The sequence below is a fragment of the Montipora foliosa genome, chromosome 7, assembly GCF_036669935.1.
Source record: "Montipora foliosa isolate CH-2021 chromosome 7, ASM3666993v2, whole genome shotgun sequence".
NCBI classification, from domain to species: domain Eukaryota; kingdom Metazoa; phylum Cnidaria; class Anthozoa; order Scleractinia; family Acroporidae; genus Montipora; species Montipora foliosa.
In genome coordinates this window covers 40,956,084-40,970,565 of record NC_090875.1, presented here as the reverse complement: position 1 = coordinate 40,970,565, position 14,482 = coordinate 40,956,084, and the positions used below count along the sequence as shown (strand labels likewise).

Genomic DNA, 14,482 nt, shown 5'->3' with positions numbered 1-14,482 from the left:
TTACATTCGGTACATAGTTTGTTATACAGACCATAGTTAGTGGCTTAAAATGTTACAGTATATATACCGTGATATTAACATAATAAAAATCATGTCATTATATGTAGTGCCCTCCAATCACAACGCAAAAACCTTCCAAATCTCCGGCTGATGCAACGATCTGCCTCCTGTGTGCACAATATTTATGTTATTGCGCTGGCCGCAGTGAAGGCATCTCCCACTGGCTTCTGTTTCGCTTTTCGGAATGGTACAGATCTGTCCAACAAGCAAAGAGTGCCTAATGTCAACAGAGCTGACACCAATCTATTTCTGCAGCAGGTCTTAACTTTCTAATGTGGTAGGCTTTCAGCTTGCATTTGATCTTAATTTTGCGGACCTTTGCTTTTTTGTTAGCGCCGGTGGATTCTTCCTCAAAATCAACGGGTAAATCATTGTAAGGTTGCTGCAAGGAATCACTAGAGCTAGTTGGCACCAGCGGAGATGCTGTTGCGGAATCAGTCGCTTGTTGGATGGAGTAACGAACTGGAACACTTAGCTTTGACTTTCTAACAGCCTTTTCCCCTTTGAAACTAACAACATTCAACGTTTTCTTGAATAGAAAATCTCGTCAAGGAGGAATAATGCACAATCAATGTCTTGCCCCAATGGGGGGAGTGCGGGCATATACGGGCTACTGACAAGAAAACGTTGCCTGTGTCAGGGGAAATTGGATTTTTTTTTACCAGGACATCCCCGAGCATCGGGATTGTTGACATCCTTGATCGAGGTGGACTGGGCCTCTTATTAACCTCTCATCACATGCTCCCAAAATGGCAGACGAGGTGCAAAGTTGAGACCTAAAGAATCTTCAAACTATCCACGCAGAAACATGCCATCTGTTAATGTGATCATTAGATAATGTAATACAGATGTTGATCATTTCTATATTTTGCATGACAATACATTTTTTCAGATCCACTTTGCTTTTAATCCCCGATTCGCTCGATCAGTCCAGCGTGTGTTTATATCCGTCAAACCTGACAGCTTTTATTTTTGTTGTGACAAGGTTCTTGTGCAGTTTGAGAAGAGCAAAATAGTTTTTGTAACGACATCTCTACACGATTTGGAAAAAAAAGTATTTGCTCTTGATGTCACTGGATCCATTCTTGTTGAGAAATACCATGCCGAATTTGGTGAAGCAGTGGACGTTGACCACTACACAGTTGTTATTTTCCTTTGATTTTGCATATTATAATGTAATATAATGAGTAGAAAAGAAAGGAAAACAAAAACTGAACCAAAGGCAAGGATAAAATTGAACCACAACATATATAAACAAATGAAACATATTACTGTCTTATGCTTGTTGAAATTTAAAGTGATATTTTAACAGAGGGCATATTTCTTGCTACAGGTATATGTTTGCTTCAGTTTCCTCTTACTTTAATAATATATAGCCTTAGAAATCAATTTTATTTTACTGTTATTTATACCTTTTGAAGGCTTAAAATTTCAATAAAGCAATGCTGATTTTGTGGTCTCAGTATCAGTATCTTTTGTGTGCGGACATTTGACATGTTCAAACAGCTCTTGAGTGGGGATTATTGACACCCAAAAATTGAACATGTCAATTGCCCCTGGGTATGCCCGCACTCCCCATGTTGGGGCAAGACGTTTAAGGGAGTTCAAGATTTTACGACGGCGACGACAACAACAACGGCGCAAAACCATGATATCATTGGTTAAAAGTGCATAAATGATCGTGCTGCCCGTGCAGCACGGATTTTAGCAAGTATGCTTGCGGTCCTCTGCATAACGACGACCTGAAATCACGAAATTTGAGGTTTTGACGACAACGTGACCAGGCAAAAGAAAATCTTTCATTCTCTATTTTCACTTTGTAACTGCTCGTACCAATTTATTTTTAGGAGACTTCGCCCAAATTGTAAGAAGTGAACGAGATAGAATAACCGCGAAAGAATTGTGATAAAGCAAAAGTGATATTTCGAGGTGACGTTTTCGTTGAACCTACTGATAGGTGCATAACCGAGCATTTCCTCTGTTACGTAAATAGGGCCTAATATCATCGCAGACAGGCGTTGATTAAATTTCATTCTACACCATTTACAAAATCTCAAAAAGAAAATCGACATTCCAAAACACCATTTACCTTCCTGTAGCATCTTCCCTGGTCTCATAAAATCCATTTCAATTCAGCGATTCGGCTCAATATTTGAGCAGAGTTCAGGTTGTCAAAGCAGTACAAACACGAAACGCTTTCGTCGCTTTAAGACCTTCAATCCTCCTTTTCCACTGCTGATTAATCTTTAGGGCTATATCTTTCTATTTTGAGCTCGGTAGAGGTTCACCCGTATTGTAAGAGGAGGAAAAAGTTAGATTGATCGCACACGACAGACGATTGTGTGTGGGCAAATGCAGGAAATGATCAATTGGCCAATCAGAACGCGCATTTTATCCCAGATTGCCACTGAGTTCACTGAGTTCCGTACCGCAAGAGATCGAAGTCCATGCGTCGTCGACCAATGAATGAGACTGTTGATGACATTCCTGTCAATCATCCCGAAAGGGAATATAAAAACGGTCCGTTTTCCGATACAGTCAAAAACTCCAGAGCTCGAGTACACCGAGGAGTGCCCTTGTTGTGGAGACCCTCAGAGCTGAAAATTGAACTATCTGTCTGAACTATCTTTAAACAAACAATCAAGACGTTCAACCGATTCGTAAAATTAACAACATTCGAAGAAATTTCGTGGGGATAATATGGCCAGCTTGTATAGGTATAGTAGGAGCTTTTATTCTTGGTACTTGGCCGTACTTCCTATTTTACAGAACTTCTGTGGATCACATTGCAACAGTTTTGTCAAACTGTATGTATGTGTCCTAGTTAAGTGGTGTTGTGTTGTGTTGATGTTTGCTCAATCCTGAGGCCCGAGGTTTTCGGGTCGAAAAAAACATACCGTTTTCCCGAGATATTTTACGTGTGCTCGCGAGCTCCCGGGAAAGTGTGAATAACAATGGCTGGCGTTGGAGGGAGCACTTCTAACACCAAGTCATGAGAAAAAAATTACAGACAAGGAACAGTATTGACTGAAATGAGAAGATGCGAGGTAATTGAACGTTACAGATTGTCACCTGAAAGAAGTGAGTGCGTTACTTCCAAGTTTGAAGGACCACATTGAGAAGCATAGGCGCAACATGAACAACCGGGCGAAATTTATTATTTTCCGCTAGATCCGGCGGAGGTTCAGGTGGGTAATTTTCCTTTTTTCTATGTTCTGACCACTGTCACTTTCAACGTCGTTGTGGATTAAGAGACCCCTTTCGAGTCTGGCCAGGGATTTAACTGTTTTCAATCAGTTTTAGGTCCAGATACCCTTACAGTACTTTGCAAGTGGAAGTTTCTTGACAGTCGTCGCAGAGACCAGGGGAATCTCCAAGGCCAGGCGCGAGTCGCTGTGTTCACTCGGTTGCTCAGTGTTTAAAGTGTATTGCTAGCGAGTGGATAATCTTTCCCTCATCAAGAGAAGAAGTGAATGTAATCATTGATATTAAGTGTTTTACCATAATTTTACAAAGGTACTAAACTAATTGACTTGTAAAGTATTAAACTCTACTAGTATACTCGTACTGCACACGATCATTAGAGAGCATTCCATTTTCATTTTATATACTGTCTATTTCGTGTTTGTAATTTACACCTAAATTCAAAAGTTTTTTCCATTCGGGTAGGAATATTCCCAAAAAAAAGGGGTAAAAAGGACACATAACAGTATATTTTCGGAGAAAACGAGTTTTCCTAAATGCTGTTCTCTCTGCGGTCCGCATCCCGTGGTTCGTCTGTCATATGAATTGAGACAATAAACACTGATGTTCGAATATGATTAAAGCGTATGTTCCAAAAATGTTTATTCATATTCTGATACACACATTTAACTGTTAATCACTTCAAGTTTTAAGAGCCGTAGTTTATTGGGTCCGCCGCCTTAACTACTGTGATCTTTCTTATAGGAAACTATGACTAAATTTGAGTCTGTTGGAGCTTTCCCTGGGGGCGATCGACGGCACGCTCATCCCAATCGGCGCACCAGCAAAAGAGGTATACCTTTATGTTTGTCACAAGGTGTTTCATGCCATCGATCAACGAGATGGCAGTCTGCGATGAGGAAATGCGATTCACAAACCTTGTGGCCAAGTGGCATGGTTCGATCAGTCTACGACTCAGCCATATGCAGATTCACATGAAAAAGAAACAGCAGGAAGGATAGTTTCTTGGGGAAAGAGGTACGCCCCACACAGCTACCTCCCGACCCCCTTAAACCCTGATAAAATGTCGAGTGTAGTGGAAGAAAATTATCAAAGGGGCCACACGAGAACAAGGAATACGATAGAAAGATCCTTTGATTTCGGTGTCTTGATATCTCTGGAGGACGATGCAGTTCCCCCCATGTCACTGTTTGCCACGTAATTGTTGCGACAGTGGTACTGCATAACAATTAACATGTGTATCCTTGACAATACCCAGCTTAATGACAGTGATGACAGGCCCATGTATTGATCCGCACAACACTGCGAGTTAGGTGTTGCCAAAAGTAAAAAACTTATCCAAGACGCGTTGGTTTCTTGAGTGCAGTGGAAGAAAATTATCAAAGGAGCCACACGAGAACAAGGAATATGAAAATAAGATACTTTGCTTTCGGTGTCTTGATATCTCTTGGGGATGATGCAGTTCTCCCCACGTCGCTGTTGCGACAGTGGTACTGCATATCAATTAAGATGTGCATCCTAGACAATATCCAGCTTCCAGGTGGGCTTGATGTTATGCAGCTTAATGGCAGTGATGACAGGCCCATGTCTTGATCTGCACAACACTGTGAGTTAGGTGTTGCCAAAAGTCAAAAACTTATCCAATAACTGTTTTTTTGAATGTAAATGCTAATGCCCATTCACTCACTTTAATACTTTAACTTCCACAAAACAAACAAGAAATAAATAGTTTTATATTTTACAATTTATTTCTCATTTAAGCATGGTTTTCAGTTCTTTTATGTAACTAAGGAGGGTAGAAACAGTTTCAACCACAAAATAAACTCCTATCACCTGTTTGCAAGGTTAAGCACCACACTTCTTCATGTAACAGCGGTATTTGGGTCCCATGTAAAACACCATTTATTGCTTAACAAGATGCGTTCATTATTATTATTATTATTATTATTATTATTATTATTATTATTATTAATTTAATCTTGGGTAACTGGTTACTATGACCACTGGAAAGCCTCCCTCCTTCAATCACTTACAATCAATCAGCATAAACTCAACTGCTCTATACAGAGATAATAAATATGACATGAAAAATGCTTCAAATGTTATGATATGGTATTGCACTGAGTCACAACTTCACTTTTGAAAAGCGTGGAAATGTTTTTAGCGACCTCAACATAAATATTTGACTGTACTAATGAACAATATATTGCACAGCATAACTGAGTTGCACAAGTAAAAAGACACACTTCCTTTCTCAAATGCTGAATTATCGTTGGGAGGAAATAAAAAATATATCAAAAAAACAGCTGGCAATTATCAGGGAAAAGCCATGATTAAATCACAATTATTATCATTATTACCTCTTTGTTCTTTGCCATTCAGATCCTCAATTTCAAGTTCCAGTTGCTTTCTTTTCATCCTATAGTAACTGGTTGCCACCTCAAAGTGCTGAACGTGCTAAGCCTACTATCTGATTGAAAAACATGGCCACTTATGTGGAATAAATTTACCATTACCTCTAACTGAGCATCTGAAAGATTTTTCTTTCTCTGTTTGTTGGATGGGACATGTCATACAATGTGCAAAATAAAACAAGAAAGTAAATCAGCCATTATTTAAAATTATGTTGTAAGAGCCCTGCACAGTCTACTAGTGCATGTCTACATGTTCAAATAACAAAATTTTACCCACCACAAACAATAATTTCTTAAAGGCTTTCAAATAATGGAAATAAAAAAGATATAGCTATTACCTAAATACCCAAACTTTGATCTCAAGCCACGTATGTCTCAGCTTCAAGCTCATTTGGGCATGACGGTTTTACAAGCAGCAAAGTTTTAAAAATGTAATAAGTCAGTTAGCACCATCTTTTATTAATCGCATAACTTATAAACAACATAAAGTCCAATCACTAAAAAATATTGTGCAAAAGTACATGCACCTTTCACTGTTACAGTTGACTAAATTCAAGGATATTATACTTTACAGGGAAAAATATTATACAAGGGGGTCATTTCTTGAAAGTTCCAAAACTTTTGAAGCATTTTTCAGACCAAAGATATCACACTAAATGTCAAACTGATCAACCCCTTTTAAACAGGCATGAAACTTAGCAATTGTGCTGTGTTGCCCTGTTGAAAGACCTGCTCGCAGAAATGAGCCCCTGTAGAGAGAAAACATGCCTTAAATATATTTTTTTTTTCAATTAAGATACCTGTAAATCCTCTCCCTAGAAAGAAGGATCTTTGCATGGCACAGATGAAGTGTTGCTGCCATCATTTTCCTTCTGAATAATGAGGGAAGGGGAGATGGTACACTGTAATAGTGACCATGAACTAGGGAAGAAGACTTTCAAGGAGAGGTTAACATATTTTTCTCTTTACAAGAGATTAGAACTTATAAAAAGCATGACAGTGGCAGTATAAGTCGCTTAAGCAACAAAATTACACAAAGAAAAATTAATAACTCACACAAAAATTAAAAAGCAGTACATTTTGTTCCTATTGAATGTAAGTTCATTAACTGTGAGACCTTTCTCCCATATTTTCAATGCCGTTAAACATATGATATGATTTTTTGGTTTATTATCAGCATTTGAATGCAGTTGATTTAAACAACTTTTCAATGCAAAACAGCAATGCAATATGAGTGCAACAACAAACCAAGGCACAATAGGGAGCTTAAAGCCTGCACGTTTTTGAGCCGCTACCAGACGGCTACCAGAAGTGAGCTATTTTCACTTTTAAGTTGTCCTCACACAACCACATTCACATTGCTGAGTATCTTTTCTCCATTAGAGATGAGTAGTATAAAAAGCTGGGAGACAACACAGTCCGGGCATGTGAAACGTTCTCTTCCGGTTCCCGTCCACGTCTCAAAAACACGCGTGCTTAAGCTCCTCGATATACAATTACCTCAATCATGACACAGTTTTGGCTACAGCTGGACATCAAATGTCATCACATGTCTCTATCCATACAGTTTCTGTTAAACACAAAAAAGCAAGGTGCCGTTACATTACTGTTCTACAACCTCTCCTCAATCCTGCCACAAATAGGTTGAAGAAAAAAATGGTGTTGTGATCTACAACATTGCTGCTTCAAGCATAATTGAACAAGGAAGAGAAAAATGAAGTCAAAATAATATATACATGAAATCCAGATATGCATCAATCATATCAACATGGTAATAACTGTATACAGTCATTAATTTCAATGGTCATTCTTAGGCATCTCTATTTTAATTACATTATTAATACTGCTAACATTAATGATTTTATTTTAAATTAGTTTACAGTATATTTGTATGCTTGATTCTATTATTGTCACAAAAATCCTATTAAGAAATTGCAATATTACCAAGAGTGTCAGTTCCACCAGTTAATTGCCCATATTTAATGCTTGTGAGCCTGGAAATCTAGTTGACAGTATTGGAGCAGTGGGGTTTTTGAGACCTTCACTGAATTCCTGCAATGTAAAGTTATTCTCCATTGTTTTTAATCAAGCAATAGAAAAGATGTATCACAAAAACACAACTACTGAATTGTTTTTGTTGCTCTTACCTGACCTTCATCTGGTAGTTAGCTCCCATTACCAGTGACTAATTTATTTATTTATTTATTTATTTTTATTACAATTTAATGGAAACAACTATATACATGTATTAAATATTCAATATTAAACAAGAAAAAAAATCAATTGTAAGAAAAATAGTAAGAAGCCATAGGGATAATCTGTAAAAGAGTAATCAACACTCCATACTAGACAGATCACCGAGAAGCTGAGCAAAAAGTTTTTAACAACATGTTTAAAAGTTGCCAGAGAAGGGGCTAATCTAAGCTCTAATGGCAAAGAATTCCATTTAAGACTCACCTACAATTCTATTACAATAGCTTGTCAATTCCCTGGCGAGTCTGCCTTTCCTTTAGTCCTTCCTTTTCACAGAGGCGGTCAGATTTTCCTGACGTTTCTTCACGTGCATTTTTTTTCCAAATTACCAAACCTGGCCCCAGTTGTTCAAAAGGTGGATAACGCTATCCACCGGATAAATCACTATCCATTGGGGATAACGCAATTGGTTTTGCTAGCCCCAGTTGTTCAAACGATAGACAGCACTATCCACCGGATAAATCACTATCCAGCGGATAAACACTAGCAAAACCAATTGAGTTATACTCACCTTGACTGCATTGTGTGACTTGCGTCATTTCCGCTTCTAATCTATTCTAATTTGTTCCCAGGATCTCTCTTCTCTGCCTCCTTCCTCAACCACAAAAGAGACCCTGGGAACGAGGTTGAATATTTCTTTGTTTTGAGGGTCCGGTGGTTTCCTGTTTTCTGTGTTTGTAGTGTTGCCTCGGAAGTTGATAGTTAACAACTATTCACCGAAGTGGAGGTGGCTAGTGGTGGATATTTACCGAAGCGGCGAGGTAAATATCCACCACTAGCCACCGACGCTGAGGTGAATAGTTGTTTTAGTATATACTAAAACAGTGAGATAATACAGCACAAAAAGACGATTTTAACTCATTTAGTCCTGCAAAGATTAGGAAATTTGTGGGAGGAAATTCCGCGCGAATTGCTCGAAGGTGAATACTTAACTACTATTCACCGAAGTTGAGGTGGCTAGCGGTGGATATTTATATTTATCGAGCCGCGAAGCCGTCGACATGGAGGTGAGGCATCCCAGTTAGGTGAGGTACCTTGCGTACCCGTACTCAAACAAAGCGAGAGCGAGCCTTCACAAGCATATTTATAGCCCCGGTGCGCTGGGGTGAGGTTTCCAAATGCTTTCGCGTGCTCGCTAAGGACGAACACAGCAAAGTACACGTTTTGGCGGTAAACGCGATATCCATTTCATAGGCATTTTTAGCGGCATCTTTCCAGTTATGTGGTTTAATGTGGACCTATTTAATCCAAAACGTAGGCTCCAAAGAATAGGCCTAGAAGCAGCAAATCAACTATTATGCATGATTATAGGACACCATACGTCGATTGTTTTGTCGTAATCTTCGGCATTTTCTTTAAGGAAACTGTTTCCCTTGACGTTTTGAAGTGAATTCGGCGGAAAAGCTCGCCAGGCCTGTAACGGCTCTGGTAGCCATATTCTTTCGGCGGTCTTTGGCAGAATGTTCAAACTAAAGATTAATGCCCGGATGAACATCACCCCAGTTAGGCGGGGTACCCTATCTTCAGCATTCACATGGAGAAAACTCACTCCACCCTAAGCGGGTTACCCGTCCCGGCTGACCGGGCAACGAGACAGTAGTGTCTCCCAAATTTTTAAACTAGACATCCCTAATAGAGAAAAGATACTTAGCAATGTGCTGTGTGAAGACAAGTTAAAAGGGAAAACAGCTCACTTCCGGTTGTCGTCCTCATCTCAAAAACGCGAGTGCCTTAACTCCCCAACACCGCACACGTAATACCACTAAGTAGCTCTAAGAAGTCTTCCTAAATCTCCTCAAGTTAATCCGTAAGCTTTCTCACAGGAGAATTTCATTTTATTTCACAGTTTCTCTGATCTTGCGAATCTACCTGACGAAGGTTTCATCATAACTGAGGGAGGAGATGGTGGACACTCTACCGAACCGATCCTCCCTGCTGATGCAGCTACTTATCACACCAGCGGCTTGAACCACACTGGAGCAAATGCTGCCGCGGACTCAGTTTACTCCGGTGACGGAGGCGCTTGGCAGGCGACGGAACAAAGCCAAATTATGGGGGCAGGTGCTTACCAAGCCAACGGGCTGAGTGACGCTGTTGTGGGAGGAGCTGTGCAGAATCAAACCAGTGAGCTTATTGGAGGCCCAAACAACGGGCTTTGGCAGAGTCACACTGCTGAGAGAGGCGGAAGAATGAGCGACTGGCACCTGGCTGACCTGACTGTTGACCAAACCAGCGAAAGGGACTATCCCAGTGTGATGGGGCTCGGAGCCCATCACCTCAGCCATAATGGACACGCAGCATCGGATAATGTATTCAGTGTTCCCTCTGGTGAAGGTGCCCAGCAGATCAACGGGTTACCTCAAAACAATGAAGAGGAGCCTGTTGCTGAAGAGGCCAATGGATCAAGCGACCACAGGGTAGAACGTGCGTGGCAGGCATGTCAAATGCGCTTGCTTGATCATCCTAATGGAGGCAACTGTCGTCCGTATGGGACAGCTGTAAGGGAGGCTCTGCCCTTTCCCATCCAAGAAGATGTGACATGCTCGCCTGTGCAGGAACAAGGTGACGGATATGCAGGACCACAGGCACCAATTCAACTTCCTGAAGTCAATTTAATCTCTCCCACAGTGCATCGCTGCAGCACAGGAGAGATAAAACAATGGAAGCAACAACTTACGAGGCAAGTGAAACGTTTAAATTACCAATAATAATAGTAATAAATAAAGAAATAAATATAGTATGACGTGTCGACCGCTGTTCGGTTTTTGTTAAGTAGGTGGTAAGATAAAAATTAGCATGCATCATATGCAAGTAAGAAGCGAACTTGTAAAAGAATCTTTAATATCACTGAGGAAGAAAGACACAATTGATCCTAGCACTTAACTAGACAATTTAAGCAACTGTCACTTTATACTCAGGCACTCAGGCACCTGAAACATTCAGGCGACTTTAACTGGGTTCGTCGTCTATTACCCGCACTTCAAATATTCATTTCTGTTATTCATCATTCCTTTCACGGAAATTGTGAGCCCTTCAACAAGTTGACCCTGCTCTTAACTGTGTGGCTTTATGGCTCAGTTGGTAGAGCATTGCACAGGCATCCCAGAGGTCATGGATTAGTATCCTGTTGAAGCCACCCGAATTTCTGAGGTGTTTTAAGAGACAATTGCTTAAATTGTCCAATCAAGTGCGAGAATCATTTCTCAATTTCATCTGTAACCCGCGCCGCACTTCAAATACCAACGCGTTCTCGCCCTTGAATTATTCGCGATTATCCTGAATAGTTAATTTGCTTTGAATTCACTATAATTATCGCCAATTTAGAAAACTAAAAGCTTGATGTGGATTATGGGAAATGGTCATATATTTTTTTAAAGAGACAAACCAAGTGTATGGACAGAGGACTCGAATCTGGGAAAGTTCATTGTTAACCCGTCACCTAACCACTACACCACCACACCGCTAGTTGTTCATGGACATTATTTTAAACACTTTTTGATAATGCTTTCTTATCACTCGCCAACAAACAACATTAAACACTACAATAGGTCGACTTCCAAAGTTCACGACAAAGCTAAACATTTTTAAATCAACGATTAGGCCTAAATTATTAATTTAGCTTAGGCCTAATAACGCAGTAGCGATATTTTATGGTAGACTTAAATAAATGTTTTTTTTTTCTAATATAGAAAGGCAAGGTCTTGATCTTTAGTGGCAAAGAGGAAAGAAGCGGTTCCTATCTAGTAGAAACTTTGTGTTCAATTCCAATCTACGGATATGATTTTTTTTTATTTTTCTCTGCTACCACAAGTCCTGGGACACAGTGTCCAGTCTTCGAAATTCGTGATAATGGTGAATTCAAAGTAAATTAATAATTCAGGATAAACGTGAATTCATTGGGCAAGAACGTGTTGCAAATACACCTTTCTTTCACGAATCTTCATCTTTACTTAAGGACTCGAGTTTTGGGGACAATTTGTGACTTTTGTTGTCTGTATTCCCAGATGCGAGTGACGTTGAGGTTGGGGCGGAGCTAGAGCAAGGGAACGCTTGTCATATTCGTCGTTCATCTAATTAGATACCTGAGGAACTCAGGGAAAATTACCTTCCATTTTCTTGGTCATGACTAATGGAAAAGTCTTGAAGTGATGGGGCTTTTTATTGATATCTAAAAAAATGATCATGTTGCAGGTCAAAACCGAAGAAGGCTCGAAAAAAGAATAATGCACGCAACTCATCATTCACTTTTAAAATAACCGAGGTTGCTCAACATCGCGAAAACGAAACACCAATCTTTACTGATGCAGTGTACAATGATCACCAGGAGAAGCTGTTTGGTATAAGAATTCACCCCAAGGGCGTAGGCGGTGGAACAGGCAGACATGTGGCACTGTTCATTCATTTGATAAAAGGAGACTTCGATAATTCCCTAGTTTGGCCTTTTGCTGGGACTGTCACTGTTAGCGTCCTAGATCAGAGTGATTCCAGACCCCGTCGCGACATCATTCAGATCATAGAAGCAAATCCTGACGTGCCGGCCTTCCAACAGCCTGGTGAAACCATTTGCCGCACCGGGTATGGCTATGAAAGGTTCGCTCTAATCGAGGATTTCTTTGGTCCTCGATATGTGAAAGCCGACAAATTGCTGTTAAAAATAGAGTTTTCGGGGTAATGATAAATACACCCACAAGGTAATGCCGTCAATATTTTTCTCAAAGAGATTTCATTTCGCTATATAGAACGCACGAACTTTGCGCCTAATTAGGCGCAAAGTTCGTGCGCTCAATAGCGAAACGATAAGTAGATTGAAATGATTGATACATTTCGTGGATGTTTACATGGAGAGAGGTGAATGGCTCAGGCATGCAAAAATTTGTATTAGGTCCGTACGTAAGGTTGTTTCTAGTGATAACGTCTTCCTAGCTGGGAGATGCGTTTTGTAAACAAGGGCGGATCCAGGATTTTTCTTAGGAGGGGGTGCACCACTAAGGAATGGCCACAGGTTATCTCGGAGAAGGGGGGGGGGGGATGCGCACCCCCTGCACCCTCCCCCTAGATCCGCCCTTGGTAAACCACTTTTAATCTGTGAAATCCTGTTAAAAGGAACAAAAACGAATATGGCGGCGGACAAACATGCTTTAATTTTGTTTCCAATTACAAACCCTTACCCGCTGACCGAAATTAGTGCACGTAATGACCCACGTGAAAAATAATTTCTTTCTGGCATCTTCCAAATGCAGGATTTTCCCTTGCCATGCAAACAGCTCCATAATCAATGATAAACGAAAATCGTCTGAGTAAAAGAGATGTAGCGGCACATAATTAATAGTCCTTATACCTTGAATTGTCACTTCGCCAGTGAAGATCTCAAAGTACATCGGCTGTTCAAATATGAAGAGATCAGGGTTTTAGATATTTAAACGGCACAATGGCGTCTCAGAAACAGATTATGGGGTGGACTGGCGAGCAATGTTGATGACTCAATATAAGTGTAACTTTTGATCACATTTCATGGCAGTAACCATTATCTTTATTTGTTTTACGCATACATGATTAAGCAAGTTATTTAATTTGTCTTTTGGTTTCTCCACACAGTAGTACAACACACACTACTATAAATATTAAATAGAAAACTGAATGGAGAGAGGCATGCTATAATAAACTAGTTAGGGCAGTAAATATTAAATGAATAGTATTGCTCATTATATCTAAGAAGAACAGCAGAGCTTAACTGCGGAACGCAGCCATTAGAGACGCTGTCCGCTGACCTAATAGACCATTTTATACTGTTGTAGGAAATTTACCTAGGCTAAGAATGGAAGCGAGGCTGCCGATGCCCCTACTTTGATACAAACCTTTGTGCTAATGTAGACTAATTAGAATTACAATTACACAATTTACATGATAAAAGCAGTGAGGTCTGTATCAATACAAGGTCCCCGGCAGCCTCGCAGCCATTCATAGGCTAGGTCACTGAGCAAACAACTGTAAAATGGTCTATTATAAGGCCAAGCTTTGTAGATTTGTAAATTTATTGATTTGTAGATTTTGCTCTTCGATTTTTGCTCGGAGAGAATGAATAGATTTTTTTACGTGGTATTAGGTTTTTGGCCATCTAGCTATTAGCGTTTTCGTAAGATTACCAATTTTCTACTGTTCATCAATGAAGATCTTATCTTTCCCTACAGTGGTCATTTTGCGTTTTTTAGCACATCATTTGTACCCACCTTACAAAATGCATTTTTTTGCAACAAAAGCTCATAAATCTATTTCAAAAAAATCACTGCGTGGAGTACATCTGTTTCAAATACTCTTTCTTGCGAGGCGCCAGAAACTTTCACCCGCGTGTATCCGCAAACGCACGTTTAAGGGGTTTCAAAGTTTGTTCAGTATGCCTTCAGCTATTAGTTGATTCAAACATCGAGGGCGTTTAATTTTAAAATGTTGTTTGATATGTTTGGAAGTGCAGAAACTGCTGAAAGAGTGTAGCTTCAAATTTAGACTGATATTAACTTTCATGCAACATTGGTTCAACATGCTGAATAGCGTTG

The 14,482-nt window shown here is 39.9% G+C and overlaps 2 protein-coding genes across 10 annotated transcripts in view; one reads left to right on the top strand and one right to left on the bottom strand.

Moving 5' to 3' along the window:
- The window catches only part of LOC138009520 (uncharacterized), a 23,825-nt gene extending 15,395 nt beyond the window's left edge, over window positions 1-8,430 (bottom strand). For 6 of the 9 annotated variants that reach the window (XM_068856579.1, XM_068856580.1, XM_068856581.1 and 3 more), the window contains exons 1-2: window positions 2,150-2,285; window positions 1-255 (exon numbers count right to left, since the gene is read on the bottom strand). The exon at window positions 1-255 is cut by the window's left edge and continues 6,391 nt beyond it. The gene's annotated coding sequence lies outside the window, so the exon portion shown is untranslated. Of the gene's footprint in view, window positions 256-2,149; window positions 2,414-7,178; window positions 7,249-7,622; window positions 7,731-8,135 lie in introns of those variants that run through there. The other 3 variants (XR_011124424.1, XR_011124423.1, XR_011124422.1) reach the window with 3 other exon arrangements.
- On the top strand, window positions 2,642-14,202 carry LOC138009522 (uncharacterized). The gene is made up of 3 exons (XM_068856585.1): window positions 2,642-2,777; window positions 9,778-10,611; window positions 12,123-14,202. Exons 1-3 carry the CDS (start codon window positions 2,761-2,763, stop codon window positions 12,601-12,603), a joined length of 1,332 nt encoding a protein of 443 aa, XP_068712686.1. The 5' UTR covers window positions 2,642-2,760; the 3' UTR covers window positions 12,604-14,202.
- The last annotated feature ends 280 nt before the right edge of the window (window positions 14,203-14,482 follow it).